Raw genomic sequence first — 21,117 nt, 5'->3', positions numbered from 1 at the left:
CTGAGGAGGATCATTAATATTGTAGGCAAGGACACATAAGTTGAAAGAGTCTGTAGAGGTGCCTTAAAATCCAAAACTTTAGATGGCATACGGTTGAGAAGGTGCACGACTGTTGTAATAACCCGAAAAAAAAATTAAAATAATAATAATTAATTAAAATTATTAATTAATTAAGTTGTTAAACACTATTAAATTAATATATTAAATAAACAAATAAAAAGAAATAGTATGAAAAAAAAATTATTAATTAATTAATGAATTAATTAAACATTATTAAAATAAATAAATAAATAAATAAAAGAATAGTAAAAACAAAATTAGAATAAAGATATATGAATATATATATATATATATATATATATGTATGTATGTATATAAAAGTTAAAAGTATAATATATATGTTGTTAAAAGCTTCCTCAGGAAGCTTCCTAGAGTAAATCTCAAATTGAGATTGCAGCGCTCCTCCCCTAGGCGATTCTTTCTTCTCTATCAGCTTCTCGCAGGCTCTCCGTCGTCTCTCCGTCCTCCTCCTCTCACTCCTCAATTTCACTAGCTTAACGAGCGCTGATCGAAAAACAGAAGATGTCGTTGGATTCGTGACTTCGCCACCAACATTTCTACTGAGGCAGATTTGTCGCGGGAACGACTTAAACCCTATTCCTGGGGAAAGGTATATTTTCCCTAATTTCTTAATTTCTTATTAAATCTGTTGTTGAATCGACGATCAGACACCACCACGGGGTCCTAATCGTCGTTATTGTCATTTTGACATAAATAATTTTTCAATTGAGGTTTTCTAGGCCCTACCCCAAAGTGAGAGTGGGATTTGGAAAATTTGGCAATTTGGATAAATTTAAGGGTATATTTATTTATTCAGGAATTATGGCCCTAGGAAATATTTAAATAATATTTTATTCAGAATTAATTTATTGGAGTTAGGAATTTTTTATTCAGGGTCTGGGTGAGCGCCGCAGGTATTTTTCGAAGTCCCTGTTGGCGTAGTTTAAAAAATCAGGTAAGGGGAAAAATATATATTAAATCAGAATTTTTATGAATTTAAAAAATAAATAAATTGTGTTATATGTACGTGTATATGTTTCGGTATGGGTAAAATGCCAATTGTTTAAATTATATTTCTTTCGAATTTAGGGTTGTTTATTAGATATGTATATGCGAAAATGAACTGATGAAAGTGGAAAAATATTTTCAAGATAATTAAGTAAGAAATGAAAGGTATTTTTAGTATATAAACACTAAATGTTGGTTGGCTTATTTTACAAGCAGTGTATAAATTTTATTACTAAATTGTGTGGCATGAGAATATATACAAATTATATGTTAAATGTATGAGATGCAAGCTAAGTAAGTAAAACAATGAGAATAAAATATGATATGGACAATGTTGCTTGTGTATGTTAAATGCAATCATGTAAATGTAAGACAACTGAAAAAGAGTCATGTTAGCAGATTTAGCACACTTCTGTGTAGACTAACTGATGACAGCTAAAAGGAACTGTGTTAGCAGATTTAGCACGTTTCTACGTAAACTAACTGATGATAGCTAAAGACCAGCTGTAGTACGAAGTAATGAAATGAAATGTTATGCAATGAAATGACGATGAAATGGCAATGAAATGAAATGACAAATGTAAATGATGTAAATGGGAAAGAGCCACTTAAAGTGAAACGAAATGCAAAGTTAAGTTATGAACAGGAATGAATGTGCATGAATGTATAATGACAGAAAAGAATGATGTATTATGATAATAGAAGTATGTATGTACGTAGAACATGTTGCGATTGGGTGAGGCGTACCTTTCGCCTGAGGGCTTACTGAGTAAGGTAAGTGCACTAGTAGCTTCAGATGTGGCAGTAGCTACATAACGCACTAGGGCAGAGGGAACCTACTTGTATGGGCGGGTAGAATTTCCTATCCTTGGGGCCTTTGCCGGTAAACTATTGTTGAATGCGTGAGTACGGGATTAATTTAACACTTGAGGGCTTACTGAGTAAGGTGAGTGCCCTGGTATGCTTTAGCTGCGCCCTTTGGCTTGCCTAGGTATCAGAGCAGAGGGGTGCTACTTGTATGGGCGGGTAATCACCCCTATCCTTGGGTAATCTCGTGGATTAAACATTTGCATGTGTTTGTTTAGGATCAGAAAATGACTTTCAGTATTATGTTAATGATTTGCAAATATTATAAAAGGATAGGTATAATCTCATGTTGGTCACACACTGTTTTAATATATTGTTTCTTCCCTTACTGAAATGTGTCTCACCCGAATATGAAATTATCTTTTTCAAGATTTCCTCAAGATCGAGCTTAGAGAGCTCGAGATTTTATAGCATTTTTTGGAAGATATAAGAAAAAATGGTATATTTTTATGTTAACTTTGATATGTATATTTTATGTTTTAAGTTTTATAAGATATGGATGGTTGTGAAACATACTGGTATTAGTGGATAATGTTTTGGAGACATGTATATATTTGAATACTGGTGGATGATTAATTTATTATGGTTGGTAGTTAGAATTAGTAAACTCTGGTATTATGTTATATGGAGATTATGGTTATATTTCCACTGCATATATTATGAATTATGGATTATCAGGAATTTTATCAGGTATAACGCACCGGACCCAGGTTTAAGGGTTTGGGGCGTTACAACTGTAGTAACTATATCAGCCCAGTGCCAGTTGACTACGTGGGCGCCAAGTAAAAGGGCACGATAAATTTCAAGTATATGTCAGTTTTTTCATTCAACAACACCATTTTGCTGAGGAGTCCGTGGGAAAGAAGTTTCATGAATAATTCCATGGTGTTGAAAATAACAATGGAATCCCCAATTAACATATTCACAACCATTATCGGACCGGAGAATCTGTATCTTGACTGAGAATTGAGTCTGAACCATGACATGAAATGATTTGAACACACTCAATACCTCATCTTTATGTTTTAGAAAGTATAGGCAAGTCATGCGAGTACAGTCATCAACAAATATTGCTGAGTTTTGTATTAATTAATTAAAAAAAAGAAAAGAAAGCATATTGAGGATAGATGATTGTGTCATGATTAACACTGACGTATACCTTTTGCATACTTGCATATAACCTAGGAGTTACACACTTAAGTTATACAGTGGGTTATTTATATGTAGTTTCTCTTTATATGCTAATCTAGGAATTGTAACTCTATGTAAGTTAACTAGGAGTACACTTGTGTTAATTTGGCTATATAAACTTTTGTATTTACATGGTATCTCATGAGCCTAAATAGACACATTCACGTGATTCATTGCACTTAGAGTTCCTTGTGAGCACTGAGAGAGCGCCCATGGCGACTTTGACACCTTGTGAGGTACTGTTGAGCCATTTATCGTTCTTATGAGTTTTGACGTCAACTCAGAGTTCATGAAACTCGACTTTTCTTTTTTCTTTTTTTCCCTGGATACTCTTTGTACACTAGTCTCGATTTTTGACTTGCTATCCTAAAGGTGACATCTAGTGGAAAGATCGAAACCTTAGTCTTGTAACCTACTCAAGATGTGAAGGCTGAACCACCCCTAGAAATAGACTTATTTCATGGACTCTTGTTCGAGCTTAATTCACATGGGTGGTATGAAGATAACAAAAGAAGTGTAATGATTGTCCTAATTGACAATGAAAATACAGAAATTGAAGAATGAGCAGAAGAAAGTATAAGAAAAATAGAAATACACATGGAGTGAAAGGTTAATACCTGTTCCACACAAATACCACAAAAAGTCATGGACATGACACATGTTCTCCACATATAAAAACTTTTCAACTGTTTAATACCTCTTATGTATTCACGTCTGGTTTGTAAATAAGTTGATCTAGGATGGTCTTGGTTGGATATGATGAGTAGGTCAGAAGATGCTAGGATAAATGATTCGACACCTCACAAATAGGCTAGATCCTTTTCAAACTAGTTCACTCCATACATTTAGCGTTTGTTCCTTGCAATATGTGAGATGTTTGATCGCGACACTCCTCCTCACATATGATGAGTGAACCATTTCTTTTTTAGTGTTTTTTAGGGTATACCAGTTAGACTGAGTCAAAACAACAATTCAATAAGTGTCCATTGGTATCCTGGGTGTAACGAGTTATACACATTACACATGCCTCAAGATTTCGCCTGTTTATACTCGAATTTATATGGCTACATTAACTCTGAATTGTAATTGTTGGTTGATTCTATGTGAACATACTATTCTTAACGGCTACATAATGATGAAACTTGCATGAATGACTTGCTTCGGAATTACATGAATTGTATGCGAGCTTGTTTGTAATCTGGTAATATTCATGTATGTGAAATGGTATATTCGTGTTGCATGTACATTAATTTAATATTCATTGGAATTGGTGTTTGTGGGTGTCGCCCTGGAAACCTTCACGAGATTACAACTCGTCCACTAAAATTGACCTAAGGGTTTAAAACCTTATTGCATTCGGTAAATGCAATCAAGTTTCCTGCGAAAGAGGAGATAGATAGGATTTGGTAGTTTTCTTAATTTTTTTTTTGCTAGGGACTAGCAAAACTCTAGTTGGGAGGCATGATTACGCATCAAAGTTGCATAATTAGGCGTTTAAATTCATGCATTAAGGATTATAATTTTAATTAAATGTATAATTATGTTCAATATTTTAACATTGCACCCAATTTATAATATTTGAAATTTTATTCAATAATTTACGGGTTTTTGTATTTTATTATTGCAGGAAAAATTATGGAAATTAAATCCGAGATTAGAATGTACGCGGGTCGTGAGCATGAAGAAGTGTTGTGTACGTGAGGTGGAGTCCAAATCAAGACCGTGAGCTTCTAGGATTTTCATGAAAATTTAAAGGATACTTTTCAAAAGCCGAGTCATGCACACGAGAGAGGCCGTTTTCGACACTATTTCGTAATCTATGCGTAACTCTCTCATCCGAATTTAGATTAAGATGATTAAAAATGCTATATAAAGCTAAGAGAACCCTCTACAATTTTCATGTTTTGCATTTTGAGAGATACTGGTTGTATCAAGGTCAAAATCAGACGTGGAGTTACCATATGTTGTTTTTATGGACTATTTCGACATTACTCTGTAATTTGGGCGTAAATTTCTCATCCAAGCTCCGATTGAAATGATTCGAAATTCTCTAAAAATTTGAGAAAATTCTATACAACTTTCATGTTTTAAGTTTTGAGAGCTACGGGTTGTAGGAAGGTTAAAATCGGGTTTCAAAGTGCAGAACTGACTATGTGTGAACAAAAACAAAAAATAAACAAAAAATAAAAAGTGATGTGACCACGTGATGGCAACCCTTGCCATGTGCTGGTCTTCAAGTTTGGGGCCAAATTGTCAAAACGGGGGATTTATTAGTTTGATTTTGAAAAGTTAAAGGGAGGCTTTTGTAGTTTTTCCTTTTAGGTTTAGCAAGGTCTTTTCTTTAGTTCTCTTTGGCTGGAGGGTGGAGGTAGCGCTGGAGGCAGGGGCAGCAGCAGCTCCAGCTCTCTCCCATGACTTGCTCTCTCTCTCTCTCTCTCTCTCCTTATTTTTTATTTGACTCTTAAACAATTGTTGGATCTATTTTTATTGTAAAAAAAATTAGTTTGATTTTCTTGTTATTTAAATATTGTTAATTATTTTTTAAATTGAATCTTTCTCTCTCTTTTACTCCCTTTTTTTAGTTTATTTGTTTAATAAAAAGTTGTGGTTGGAATTTTATTTTAGTTTAAATTATTCAGTTTAGATTGTTTTTTTTTTTAAGTCTTGCGTTGAATCTTTAATATTTGTTTGGGTCATTATTCAGTTTGCTTTTCTTATTTGGAGTCTTTGTTAGCATTTAAATATTTTTTTTGGATATTTTTACTATTAAAGTTAGTGTTGTTATTTAGTTAGAGTTTATTTTTGTCTCGGTTTATGCTTAAAGTTAGTATTTTTACTAAATAGAATGATTGCAGGATTTGTTTCTTTCATTATTCTAGCATTGAATCTGACATTTATTTACTTATTTTTATGCATGATAAATTTCCAGTTAGGATTTATGTTATTTTAAGTTTCATTACAAAAATCCCAAAAATTCCAAGAATTGAATATGAACTGTGTTCAGTAATTTGTCTTTTCATAATTTCTTTTAGAATTACACAAATTTTGGAACTAAATTACATTCCCTGAGGAGACGATCTGGCACTTGTACTAATTATTACACGACTGCTCATTTTTAAAATGAGTCATTAAGCAAGAGACTTGAACCACAGTCCAACCTAGAAAACCGTCTCGGAAGATTTGAAGAAGGCAGCCCTTCCAAGTCAAATGGCCAATAACGATGCCGAAGGCCGAACAGAAACCGGAAGTGGCGGAGAAAGCTCCAGCGAAGGCGGAGGTGACAGCGATTTGGTGGCCTGCGATTGGCAAAGAGTTGAGATCGCTGAAGCGTCTGAAGATCAAACGTGTGGTTCATGATTTCAGTGCAGTCGAGGCAAGTCGGGACGAAGATGGAGAGTTTCGCCGGTGGAGAGGAAGGTGAAGGAGGGATTCGAGAGTTCAGATCTCTCAGGCGACTCCAAATTTGAGAAGTTTGCTTAGGAGGCATTGCATCTCGCTCCGGCAAGAGGTGATGCAGACGGTCATCGATGAGCAATTATAGGGATAGGGTTTATGTTTGGTTCTGATACCATGTTAAAACAAGAAGAAAATACACGCGATAATTATGTGGTTTGGCTAACTCCTGTCTACATTCACGGGAAAGGTCACTCTTTTTTTTTTTTTTTCTATTACAAGTATAAATAGAGATGTTTTACTCTCTATTTTTGGTAATTTACAAAGTTTAAGGTTAGGATCATGGTCGGGTTTCTCTCACCCTTAATTGAAGGAATTTATATCTATAATCTCCCTAATTTACAACTCAAGCTAACACTAAATATAGCTTGTTCCATAAAATCCATAAAATACATTTGTTGGTATAACATTACTCTGTGAATTAATTATACTACATAATACATGATACATAATCTCGTCTCAACCTAGGTCTTATTTTTAAACCAGAACACACCTCTGCTCCTGTCACCTTCATCCCTCTCCACGTATAAACACTCCTTCGCTTCTCTCCACAAAGCCTTGTAAACTGGAGTACCATCAAACTGATAGTAATCCCCCAACACATCCTTCATCGCCCCAGTGGCCTGCATTGCATGGTAATGCGGAATAGAGGAAAACAAATGGTGAGCAACGTGAGTATCGGTAATATTATGAAAAACCCTATTCAGAATCCCATAGTCCCTGTCCACCGTCGACAGCGCTCCCCGCAACCAGTCCCACTCCGACGAGTCGTAGTGCGGCAGCGATGGATGCGTGTGCTGCAAGTACGTGATCGTCACGAGAAACGCGTTCACAATCAGCAACGGAACTCCGTAGACGCAGAGAACCCAGCAGAGCCCGTTCGAATTCGCGACGGAGAAGAGGAGGTAAGCCACGGCGAGGACGCCGGCGTCGGAGAGATAGACCTGGGCCCGCTCGCCGTCGGAGAAGATGGGGCCGTGAGGGTCGAAGTGGGAGGCGAAGCGGTCGTAGGGTCGGCCGGAGGCGTTGCATGCCAAGTACAGAGGCCAGCCGAGGACGAGCGTGGCGGAGATGGTGAGAATCCGGCCCGGCGGGTGGTTCAGGTAGGTGTGGTACCACGGGAGTTCGGGTTTGAGTTTGGGGACGAAGGTTTCGTCGCTGTCGAGGGAGGCGGTGTTGGAGTGGTGGCGGCGGTGGCTGTGCTTCCAGGAGAAGTAAGGGACGAGGAGGGAGGTGTGGAGGAGGAAGCCGACGGCGTCGTTTAGCCAGCGGTGGGAGCTGAAGGCGTGGTGGCCGCACTCGTGGGCTATGACCCAGACGGCGGTGAGGGTGCAGCCCTGGAGGAGCCAGAAGAGGGGCCAAGCGAGGTAGGCGAGGGGGGGAGGAAGGAGGGCGAAGTAGGTAGCGGCGACGTAGAAGAGGAGGGAGGCGACGGCGAGGTCGAAGGCGAGATAGGCGGAGGATTGGAGGAGGGAGCGGTGGAAGCAGTGGGGAGGGATGGATTTCTTCAGGTGGGCGAGTGTAAATGGGGGTTTGGCGTGGGGGGCTCGCCGTGAAGTGGCGAATTCCGGGGAATTAGCGGCGGAGAGTCGAGACAGTGATTGACGGCCGGCGGTCATTTTCGGATCTCCAACCTAGAGAGAGCATGGTAACTCAAGTCATTAGCATGGGGAATTTTTGAATGGTGTTGCCTTCTAATTTAATAAAATACATACATATTTTGAAATCCTATGTATGCATTTCATGTATTTAATAAATTCTCAAGATCAAGCCAAACATACAATGAGAAGTTACCCTACATTATTTGCATTAAGTTGAAATATTCACTTAGACTTATATAAGTGAGAGAAATAATTTAGTTTGAATTTTAATTATGTGATCCTATAACTTTTTTATAGTTCCAATTTATACAATATAGTTTGATTAGTGAGTTTCAAATCTTACTTGGTTCTGAGTCTCATGTCATGAAACTATTTCATATTTTTCCTTTCTAATATAAACTAGTCATGAGCACGCATTATGTGTTCGCTCTAAATCTGTCTTTTTTAAAAAAAATTAAAAAAATATTAAAAAAAAATAAAAAGTTAAATAGTATAAGAGCATCTTGAGATAATTGTAGGTGTATTTTGATATAATTATGAGTATCTATACTATTATAAAGGAGATTTCTCTATTTAGTGTCATCTTTTTAAAATCTCAAATTTTTTCCTATAACTATCAATGATTATCCTTAAATATCCAAAAGATCCCTATAACTATCTACCCTTACAGTGCGTGCCCATGGCTAGTAGGGATAAATTTGATTGGGATAGTTGTAGGTAGTTAAACGAGCGTTTGGAATAATCTTTTGTCAGTTATAGGGATAAATTTGACATTTTTGAAAGATGACACCAAAGGAAAAATCTTCCTTATAGTATTAGAGATACATATATAAAATGTAATTAAGAAAAAAAAAATTGTTTGAGACCATTACTCATGTAATTGACATAATAGTCTAAAAGGCTGGAAAATTTTTATATTAACACGCCAAAGTAATAATCATTTTTAAAATTTTAATTTTTAACTATTTTTATATGAGAAAGAATATTAGTTAATTATACCCTAAATTCTTGTCGTAACAAATAATATATATTTAACGAATAATCGTAAATTATACACTATTATAATACATTCAAAAACTAATATAATATTATGTGATTGATGAATTTTAGATCATTGATGAAAAAATTATTCCTTAATGCTTGAAATTTAAACATGGAATTTAAAAACAAGAACAATAGAATGTATTCTAAATAAAAGAAAGAAGAGATAATATAGAAACTCTGTACCTCAAACACACGACCTTTTCCCATCTCTCTCTCTCTCTCTTTCTCTGGGTTTTGGTAGGAGAGAAAAGGGTAAAGAGGGTGGGTATTTAAAGGCAAGCATTCGCGTCGACATTCCACAAAGTTGTCGTGAAAGGTCTCACCACACGTAATGACGTAACTCAATTTTTTCGAAATGAAGGATTTCCAGTCCACGAGTTCCCATTCGTCAACCCGCCAATGGCTTTCCCGACGATCACCATGCGTGCCGTGTGCGCCATTTAATCAATTAAAGTTCCTCCCTCAAACCGCCATCTCCACCGTTGGTTCCTTTCACATCCTCACCGTCCAATATCCCTTTTTTGGCACATGAATTCTTTTTTGGTAAAGATTAATGTAGCTTTAATCTAAAGTTAAAAGATACATCTCTTTTCTTTCAATATTTTTTGGTTAGTTATGTTTAACAATATAGAAATTAAATTTTGATCATAATAGCTATAGAAGAAATATAATTTTGTACACAAGTTTTAACATATGGATTTGAATATATATTATATATATTACAAATACTTCCTATTAAAAAATAAAAATATATATTTTTTGCTTTTAAGATTGACTTTCGGTAAGGAATGTACCTTTAATCCAAAGAAATTAATTTAGACATATCGTGCATTATTTGTAATCTTCGTTTGATACATATATATATATATGGATACTGACATAATTATTACGTTCAATGACAAAACAAATAGGTAGTTAAAAGAAATAGCATAAAATATATAATGTCTTTTATTTTTGTAAGCAATTAGTTTTAAGAAAATAATAGTAAGGTTGCGCAATATTCGGTAAAAATAAATTCATTGATCGAGCTGAAGAAGTTTGGTTAAATCGATTCGGTTGATTTTGATTAATTGAAATCAAGTTTGGTCGGGTAAGGATTCAGGTATACCCTTTAGTTCGATTCGATTCGATTCGGTTGATAGATATGGTTAATCAAAATTTTTGATGAATTTGGTTAATTCACCGGATTCACCAAATCGACCGATTACAAAATCTTAAATAAAAGAAAAAATAATTAACCCATAATAACAAAAATAAGTACTACCAAATAGAAAAGGTACTTCTTTGAAATCATCAATTAATAATCTAAGGGAGCCATTTAGGGTTGCTTTGTATACACGTAGAATTTGTTGGGCTTCTTCAAGTTTGGTAGGTAAATCTTTTTTTCTTCGACCCTTCCTACATCAATCATGATAAGGATTATGGGTTTCTTCAGTTTGTCTATCTTTGCTTTTTGCATGCAGTGCGTATTTTTATAAGAAACTAATGTTAAGTGTGGGTTTCTCTTACAAAGAGGCAAACAACTAGGATCCCTAGCTATAGAAGAGGAAAACAACAAGAAGCCATAACTCATTTTGTATCTCTCAATTATTATTTTTGATAACCCGGGGACTTCAGTCATTCTCGTGCCCCTTTGGACATTATGGTACAGCATCAAATCTGGGAGAGTGAAAGTCGCCTGTCCATTGACACGTCCCTGATAATTCACTTAAGTAAACTCTCAAGGGAGAATCAAACTCATGATCTTGGGGTGACTAAAGTTACAAGTCGTCCTTACCACTTGAGTCAACTCGACTGTGCTATGTATTTGTCAATTATTTGAAAAATAAAAAGATCTCTTCTTTGCTCATTATAGTGTTTACAACTTTTGAAAACAAATGTGTAGTTTAAATGGTTAAAATTTTTTGACCTGTTCGAAGAGATCATGAATTTGAATTTGTATTGGATTTAAATAAGATATAATAAAAAATTATATTAAAATTTGTCAAATATACCAAAATCCAAATTTAAGGTATAAAATTCAAACTCACGTGGTCTAAATGATTTTCATTTAGGCACGGAAGACAACTTTGCTGGTGGGTATTGTGAATTTTGTTGACTTTCCTACTTATATATAGTACTAATTGACATTTAATGTTGGTTAAGTTTGTTGGTTAAGCTTATATTTAATGTGTGGGTTGGTGGAGTACGTGCACGTAATTGAGTGCCATGGGTCAAGGTTGACCTAGCGTGATTGAATGCCATGAACTTAATTTGATTTATATTAAACTGAATGCTGCCCCAACTAGATAATAATAATAATAATAATAATAATAATAATAAGCTCAATTGGACCAGTTCAAGTGATAAGAGCGACTTATAACTTTGGTGACTCCAAGGTCATGAATTCGATTCCTCCTTGAGGCATTACGCCGATGAATTATCAGGGGTGAGTCAATAAACAACGGCTTTCGCTCAACGGATTTGATGTCACACCACATGTCTAAAGTGACGCGATGGTACTGGAGTCCCCAAATTATCAATAATAATAATAATAATTATTATTATTATTATTATTATTATTATAACGTTTAGATTTGGACAAATAACTTTTGACTAACATGTTCAATGACTTTGCAATTTTAAAAGAAATTGATATTAATGGATTCATTAGTTGCATTCTTCCTCATTAATTTTGGGACTCTTGCAATTTTAAATTGTGCCAGTTTATTACTATTATATTTTAATATTCAGAATTAGTTTTTATGAATTAAATTATTTATTTTATACAATTTTTTTAATTAAAATTAGTATATATATCTATGTGAAATTAAAATTTAATTGAAAAAGAATATTTATAACCTTTCTAAAAAAAACTTGAAAAAATAAGTGTCATTTTGTAAAATCTTTTTATTGTTATTTATAACAAAAAGATTGTGCTTTGGAACCAAGTATTTGGTTTAAAGATATTTCGAAACATTTTTTTTTCTAAATACTTTCTTTGACTTCGATGTGTTAAACGTCCCAGCAGGTAATATTTAGAGTCAAGAGGGGGGTGAATGAACTCTTTTCACGTATTTGGATTTTCTCTACGAAATAAAACACTTGGTAAGATTTCAAGTAATTATATCACAATATACACAAAATAAATCATGCACAAGATAAAATAAAGAGTGAAGGGAGAGAAAGTTTAACACCGGAGATTTAATATAGTTCGACACCAAGCCTACGTCCACATCTTAGCATCAAGTCAAAAATTCCACAATCCACTCCACTATGAATACTCCTTCACTGGTGGAGCAAGCCTTACAATTCGGGTACCAAACCCTATACTCAGGAACAAATCTCTACTCGCTCACAAAGAGCCTTCAATTCACAAAGAACTTTCACCAACAACGGCTCACAAAGAACCTTACAAGAGATTGAAATTACAAATCAATGCCCCTTAAATGACCAAATATTAAATACAATCAAATTCTCACTCTATTCTCTCGAGAAATGAATCAAACACAATAAATAAGCAAAAGAGGATTGAGCACTTGTGATGAAAGACTAAAATGCAAAGTGCAAAGTGCTTAGATTTTGGATAAAATAATATTTTTCACAAATATGATCAATAATACTCAAAACCATGTCTAAACAAGCCTAGTAGCTTGTATTTATAGGCCAAATGGAGATATAGTTGTTATATGGCCGTTGGGGGAAGCAAGTATTTGTTTATTTGAAAAACTAGCTGTTTTCGGCCATTGGCGTTCAGTTATGCCTGTTAGACTCGTCGACTAGTGCCCTGCACTCATCAACTAGTGCCCTGCACTCGTCAATGAGTGTCCTGAATTAGAAAAAGTCATTAAAATGAAAGTTGTGAGATTTTTTTCTTGACTTTCCAGAGACACCAAGATCGTCATTTTTTTACTTTTCTAGCAAAAGTTATGCCCCAAATACCGAAATGTGTTCAGGACTCATGTAACAACCCCAAATTACTACCATTTTTTTTTTCCAAATCTCTGATACCATACTATAATATCCTGAACCTGAAATGTGTACCGAGCTAACATGTCTATCACATAAATCTAACCATGCAGCGAAACGAAAATACATATAACATCCCAGATACAATACCAAAGTACTAATGCCATCATAATGACATAGGTTACTCTTCAAATGTTTTATTTAGATTACAACCCCAAATGTATCAAAAACATCACTATATACATAAATGGTCTCACCAACACTTACTTTTAATAACACTATCTAAGTCTTGTACTGGAGTGCTAAGCTCGATCCCCTTGTGGTCCTGAAATGATAAGATATTTATTGGGGTGAGACACCTCTCAGTAAGACGAGATAAGTTATTACCAGTGTATGGTGGATGAGCTTTTACACAAATAACATAACTATTAATTAAATTGTAACTGAGATAGCAATTGAATGTAAATACGTATCATAACTCACACTTATACCATTTAAAATACATGTTTTCCATTTGATCATACTTTTAGTTGTATTACATAGTTTCTGTTTCTATAATAAAACTGTGAAGAATTCCCTAAATGGATAACTATAATCATGAATTAACCCCGCATGATCAAGTTGTGCAGCCCATGCACTAGACTTAACCATAGCTGGCCTACCAGGCTAAGTCAAATTATGATCCGTCTGTAGTACGATTGGCCTGCTCAACTTAATCTAAACTGTCAGGGAGCTCCTCTACTCTCCTCTGAGGCATAATCGACTACCATCACCACACTCTATCTGAGATGTGTGGTTGCGCTATCTATACTATATTAGCTACGGTACCACGCTCTGTGTTCTGTTCAAGTCCATCAGGGTTCTAATATTGTATAATATTATTCCTATATATTACTATTTTATCATGGTTCTGTATAAAACTGAAATATCATGATTCTGTAATCATTTTTGTCGCAACTTCCCGGACCCGGCCAGGGAAAACCACTCTTCGGAAAAAATGTGGGTTCGGCTGGGAACAGGGAGAAAATCGAAATGAAAGACCCCCCCCCCCTACATGCTTGTGCGAGAGACTCTCCTTATAGAGTTTGCAGGTGGAGTCTTTTGGCGCGAAAGTTGGTTACAGGGAATATTTCCCTCCCCCTGCACACTGTTAGGCAGTTTGGAGAGAATCTTTCTCTCCCACGAGCTTTCCCTTTTCACTTATTATTATTATTATTATTATTATTATTATTATTATTATTATTATTATTATTATTATTATTATTATTATAATTTTGTATTCATTATTTTTGGTTGGGCAAATTTTTGTCTTCCTAAAAAGAAGGACCCGGGTTTGAAAATTAAAACCCAGCTCCCAAAATTGGAAGGACCCGAACTCAGAAAGATGACTCGATAAAACTGTTCATAAAAAAAAAAAACTCATTTTTTAAAAAATTAAAACTAATCGACTCTGAAAAATTTGAAAACTTGGAAAAACTTAATTTAAAAATTGAAAATGCTCAAATCGAAATATTCAATTTTAAAACAAAAGGAGACTTATTATTTTTTTTGAAAATACCGGGACTCGATCTTAAAATAGGACTCCAATTAAAATACTAAGACTCAAATAGAAATACTAATATTCGACTAAAAATATTGGGACTCAAATTAACACACTAGGACTCGAATTAACACACTGGGACTCAAATTAACACACTATGACTCAAATTAAAATATCAGGACTTGGTTTTAAAATACCAGGACTCAATTAAAAACAGCGGGACTCGATTAAATACATCATAACTCAATTAAGAACACCGGTACTCAATTGAAGACACCAGGACTCAGTTAAGAACATCGAGACTCGATTAAACATACCAGGACTCAAATAAAAATACCAGGACTCAATTTAGAAGATCGGGATTTTCAAAAAGGGTCCTCCAATTTATGGGATTCGAAGTCAACTTTTATTACACTAGGTCTTCTCAAGGTAGCCTGGTTAAAGTTGGGGTATCGACAGCTGCCCCTCTTTGTAGGCTTTGTTGCTTCAATGTAACGGTTGGAACTCCCCTACATTATTTGAAGCAACAAGTCTGTAAAGATAAAAGACAACTATTTTAACCAGGCTGCAGCTGTTTAGTGCCCTTGGGTCGATTAGGGATGCTCGCCTATCAAGGATGGGGAAATGGAAGTGTCGCACTGCTCTCTAGAAAAGTTTGTAGTTAGCAATTTCTGGTTAGAAGTTAGTGGAGGTCAGTAGTCAGTGGTTAATGTGGAATCAAATAGGGATTGGAGATGGCTTACACTGAGGATGACTCGTACTAGGTATGGGGATGATCAATCGGGTGCAACTCTCAAGACCTTTTGGAAAATGTTCTCAGGAACAAGGTTCTAAGTCCTCGAAAAAATTTCTCCACTGGGGATGATCAATTAGGTATTGTTTCTGCCAATCCGAGGGTGGGAGAAGAGCACCTAGGGCAAAATGGGAATGCCGCACAACTTTCTAAGAAGTTGTTTATTTGTTTTTTGGTTGGCTAATTAGTGAGGACTAGTGGCTAGTGGCTAGTATGGAATCACATGGGAATGAGAGTATGACCACCTGGATTTTGGAACAAAGTCACATGCCTCCAAGACGGTCAGAGTGAGTTTTCTTGAAAGATGACTATTCGGATTTGGGAACAAAGCCACATGCCTCCGAGATAGTCCGAATAATTCGAATGGGAAGATGTCACTTGGATTTGGGAGCAAAGCCATGTGCCTCCAAGACAGTCAGGGTGATTTTTCTTGAGAAATAACTATTCAGGTTTGGGAACAAAGCCACATGCCTCCAAGATAGTCTAAGTAATTCTAATGGGAAGATAACCACTTGGATTTGGGAACAAAATCACGTGCCTCCAAGACAGTCGGGGTGATTTTTCTTGAGGAATGACTATTCGGATTTAGGAACAAAGCCACATGTGAAACGACCTGCAAATAAAAATAAAAATCCTTTCCCCTATTTTAATATCCAACAATAACCTAAACAGCGGAAGGCCAATCATAAAATAAAATCCACATATAATACAATACTAGAGTGTTAAATCCTTCCATGATATACAAACAACATTGTTTCTCTTGAAACTACCCTTTCTAATACCAAGGGTTTACAAAACATGCCACTCAAAAAGTAATACTCACTCTCAAAAAGGGCAGTACAATAGCCCCTTTACCTGCGAGCTTGCTCTGCTCGCCTAGCTGGTTCACCTAAAAAATAATTCAACACTAGAATGAACCAACACTCAGTAAGACGAAACATGCTATTACTAGTGTGTGGCCACTGAGCTATAGTCAGTAAAAATAATATGAATTAAGAATAATATGAATAATAGAATCTGGAATGCTGATATTACATAACGTATAATAACACCATCAACTATATTATTTAACATGTCAATCTGTATGAAACTACTTTTCATATTAATACTACTATTTCTGAAAATCTACTTATACTTTTAATATCTGAGAAAATTCCCCTGGATGGTTGTATGTCATGATTTAACCCCTCATGACAGGGTTGTGCGGCCCGAAGGCAGGACCTATCCTGACTGGCTGACCAGGGTAAGTCAACTAAACTCTGACATTCTAATCGGCCCCCTCAATCCATATTTGATGGAGAGCCTATCTCAACGTGGGCACGATCGACCTCATACCACTTACTATCTGAGTAAAGTGGTTGCACTACTGAACTGAATATCTTTAGCTACAGTACCGTGCTCTGTTGTCTGATCCATCAGGATCTAATACTATATAGGTAACTAATATCGGTAATATATTGTTTTTACTATGGTTTCTAAAACAACCATAACCCCATAAAATTTAACTGAAATTTCTAAATAAGTTGACTAAAAATTTATTTTCTGTATAACTGAACTATTGTCTGAGTAATTGTATATTGGGGCGTTATGGTACTGATAAACATGTTATTCTAGAGTTACTGAAAATACATATTTCTGAGTATACTGTTCACTGAAAAATTCGTCATTCTATATTGTGCAAATATCATGGTATTTCTGTTAATGACTATAGACATAGTATTCACAAATTCTGTAAATATAGTACTGTTTCTATTATCGACTCTAGCCACACAATTACATACTAATATTATCAAGTCCTGGAAACTGTAATATATATATATATATATATATATACCCTGAATAGTAATTTGATAAAAATATATAATTCATGTTGAAATCATAAAAAGAGTTCCCTAGCATAGCATGTTTTCTTTACCTGACAACCGGAAAGCCCCCTGTGGTATACTGGTCTAACACCCGCAGGGCTTCCTACTCAACACCCTAAAAATAACATTCGCCTGAATAGAATATCAATATTTCTTGGCCTACATCATTTCCTATAAATGCCAAAAGGTCAAAAATTTGCTAAAAAGCCTTACCCTGATTTTGAGAAGAAATTCAACTTGATTCTATCGACGATCCGCTTCGGCAGACTTGCAGAGAACTCCACCAAGAGCGTTGTGGTGGCCTCAGATTGTCGATCCAATAACTGATGGGGCCAAAATCGAAGGAAGAAAAGGGAGGAGACGTAGGGGTAGAGAGAGAGAGAGTTTAAGGCAAATTTCTGCGATTAAAATCAGTTTAGGGCTATTTATACTACGGGATTCGTCGACGAGCCATGTCATCTCGTCGATGAGTCCTTAAGTAATTTGGTCGATGAACCTTTCCCTTCGTCGATGAAATTTAAAGTAGCCCAAATTCTTCTCTCTAGATTTTCTCGTCGACGAAGTTCGCCCTCATCGACGAGGTCCTGCTGTACCCTCATTGATGAATCCCTTGTATTCGTTGACGAGACCCTGATAAATTTATTGGGGTATTTTTCCCAAAGTTCGATGTCGTCGATGAAGTCGACTGCCTCCTTATATTACTGTTTCCATTTCTCTCACTCGTTATTATTTAAATACTATTATTCTTTGGGTCACTACAACATGCCTCTGAGATAGTGAGGGTATTTCTTGTTTGGAAAAGTGATTTGACTGAAAAAATGATCTGATTGGAAAGATGGTTTGGTTGGAGAAATGACTAGCCACATGCCTCTAAGATAGCTAGAGGATTTTCTAACTAAAATTTTGTTTTTTTTTTTTTAATGATTTGGTCATGACCACCAAGGATTGGCTTAAACAATCGAGATGTGGGAAAACTAACATCAACTGCCCCAGTTTCAAGATGGACAATACAAATTTGGACCAGGGTCAGGGTCCCAGCTTCCCAGCGGATGATTCAGGTATGGGCCGGGTGCCCCAGTTTCAGAGCAAATGAATCAATTTAGGACTGGGTCAATGCCCCAGTTTCATAGAGGATGACTGAATTCATACTAGGTTAACTTCCCCAGTTTTAGAGCTGATGGATCAATTGAAGCATGAGACTACTGCCCCAGTTTTAACAAGGATTACTTAAACCAAGATGGAGAATGGATGCACAAAAGTCTATACAAACAAGTACGGAGAGATGATGCAATGCAATGTATGTGTATGGCTACCTATGATGCAAGGATGCAAGGGTGTATGCCTATTGCTATGTGTATGAAAATATGTATGTTTTTTATTTTTCTTTATGCAATGCATGAAATGCATGTAACGTACAAGCTTTCTTTCTCCAATGTGTTTGTAATCAACAAAACCAACTTTGAATTTCAATTCGTTATTGATGCCCCTGATTCGGCTTTGCCGAAATTCATCATGGAATCTCCCCCAGTTACATTCGTTTGTGACTGATCCGGCCCACTTTGCATTCCACAAAAATAACCTTCTTTGGATCGTATCCTTAATGTTTTAAAATGAATATGCGATCAAATAAACCAATCTCAGAAAGGGATGCTCAAATTTGTTTGTTTTCACTTGACCTTCTGTGCTTGCTTAACAGGAAATAATTTTACCAATGCATTGGCATGGATATAACTTTGATGCAAACTCAGGGAACCACACTATTGGGTAAACATCTTTTCCTTTTTTTCTTTTATTTTTCATTGACCCCCTAACCAGAGATTCTTTTTTGCTCATATCAAACTTTCTGTCTAGTGTCTTATTAAGTAATCTAATCAATATCCCGATCTCGGGGTGGACTTTGAGACACGGGACGAAACATAGGCTAGGGATTCAGGTTTTAACAAGAATAAGGAAACCAAGGCTCAACAATCTTATCCCATAACAAAAATTCTGCCCCATTTTGGGGCGTCATATTTGTAAAGTGTTGACAAAACTTGTCATTTGAACAAGCTGCTTACATACCTTTTCAAGATCAAGTCATTACGCAATTCAGACTCAATATTGAGTCTGACAAATCATTTGAGACAACAATGTATACCAATCTAGTCAGGACTTTTGTTTGGACTGTAATGTAGGCCTAAGGGATTGGTTAGAGAAGAAAAAGGGTACAATACGACTCAAACTTTGCTGAACTTGAAAAGGATAATTCTTAGTCAAAGATCACATCTTAAGCATGTCCCTTTTTATTTTCTTTCTATTTTTCTTTTTCTGCATTTTTTCTTTTTTTTTTCTTTCCCTTTTATGGAGGATTTTTTATCATCATGTTCATTGGGAGCTCAATTGGGACTAATATTTTTTTAAAACTGCCCCAGTGTGGGGTGTGATCATTTGACAAGTTAATCAATAATTGAATACTTTTCCGGGCTCAAAAGGGCTAGCAATGGACCTTCCTTTGAATTTCCCTTTTTTTTTTTTTTTGGGTAGCAGAAAAATGGCCTATCGTCCCTTTAGTAGTGACCATTGCCTCAAATGACTTGTCAAACTTTAGAAGACCCAAACCCAGGTTAAATTTATGGTGAACTGACTTTTAAGAAGAAGTTGGTTAACATATACATTTAGGTTCCAATGGGTTAGCAAGTGGTAAATGACAATTTGGTCTTTTCAGGGAAAACTAGTCGACCAAATGTGGCCACCCTTCATTTGATAGGGACATAATCATCATACTTTTAAAACACCAATTTGTTCATCGATTTGAGCAGATGTGAAGCTTGATAAGTCGTTTATGCCTTCTTAATCAACAAAACTCCTTGTCCCTATTTTGCAGAGGGGTCCTTGACAAATTTCAACTTGGAGGCTTCTTCTTCATTTTTCCTTTTTCTTTTTTTTCTTTTTTCTTTTTTTTTTTCTTTTTCTTTTGCCCTTTTTGTTTTTTTTTTCTTTTTTTTTTTTGTTTTGAGTAGATAAAATCAACTAACTATGGGCTTTAAGTCCTTTGTTCTGGTAAAATCATCTCCTGTTTTACGGCACAAAATGCAAGCTAATAGAGACAAAGTTCAGCAGAAGGCGATGTGATGAGATTGAAATGCATTTCATTCAATTTAAAACTCCAAACAATTCAATCAAGATTTTATAAGCCATTGTCCATTGCACATAGTACTCATTTGATTCAACTTTTCACTGATAATCAATCAGTCTTCTTGAGTACTTCCTTTTTACTCATACAACTTTCCCTTTCCCTTTCCTGATGATTCGGCATGGGTACGCACTAGATTACAAGGTGTATTTTCATCAAAAGACAACCACCTTGCATTCCTTAAGGCTTGTACCTTGTACTTAAGAAGCCAGCATTTTTCAATTGAGTGACCTACTATTCCAACATGATACTCACATCGAACGTTTGGATCATACCATTTTGGAAAAGGGGGTTGTATCGGCACTCCTGGTATTGGGACTGTCGCGACGTCTCGGACCCGGCCCAGAGAACCAATCTCTAGTTTAAAAATGGGTTCGGCTTGCGAATTGGGAAAAATAAATGTGTATTTTGAAAATGTGAATTTTCGTGGAAAACGATGTGTGGTGGAGTCGCCACTAACCTTTTGAAGTGTGGTTAGAACACTTGATTGCTACCCAGTTAGGGGTAGAATCGGTCTGCGTTACCAAAGTCCGGCTCGGGAGTATGGTTACGCAAGGGGGAGGTATTAGCACCCC

General features: G+C 35.8%; 1 protein-coding gene across 1 annotated transcript; it reads right to left on the bottom strand.

The window, feature by feature from the left end:
- Positions 1 to 6,957: 6,957 nt before the first annotated feature.
- Positions 6,958 to 9,483, bottom strand: LOC131167705 (delta(12)-fatty-acid desaturase FAD2-like). Its single transcript, XM_058126544.1, has 2 exons — positions 9,408 to 9,483; positions 6,958 to 8,213 (listed from the first exon to the last, which is right to left on the bottom strand). Exons 1-2 carry the CDS (start codon positions 9,429 to 9,431, stop codon positions 7,044 to 7,046), a joined length of 1,194 nt encoding a protein of 397 aa, XP_057982527.1. The 5' UTR covers positions 9,432 to 9,483; the 3' UTR covers positions 6,958 to 7,043.
- Positions 9,484 to 21,117: the final 11,634 nt, after the last annotated feature.

This window comes from Malania oleifera, chromosome 11 (assembly GCF_029873635.1).
Source record: "Malania oleifera isolate guangnan ecotype guangnan chromosome 11, ASM2987363v1, whole genome shotgun sequence".
In the NCBI taxonomy this organism is placed as follows: Eukaryota; Viridiplantae; Streptophyta; class Magnoliopsida; order Santalales; family Ximeniaceae; genus Malania; species Malania oleifera.
This window is presented reverse-complemented; position numbering and strand designations above follow the sequence as displayed.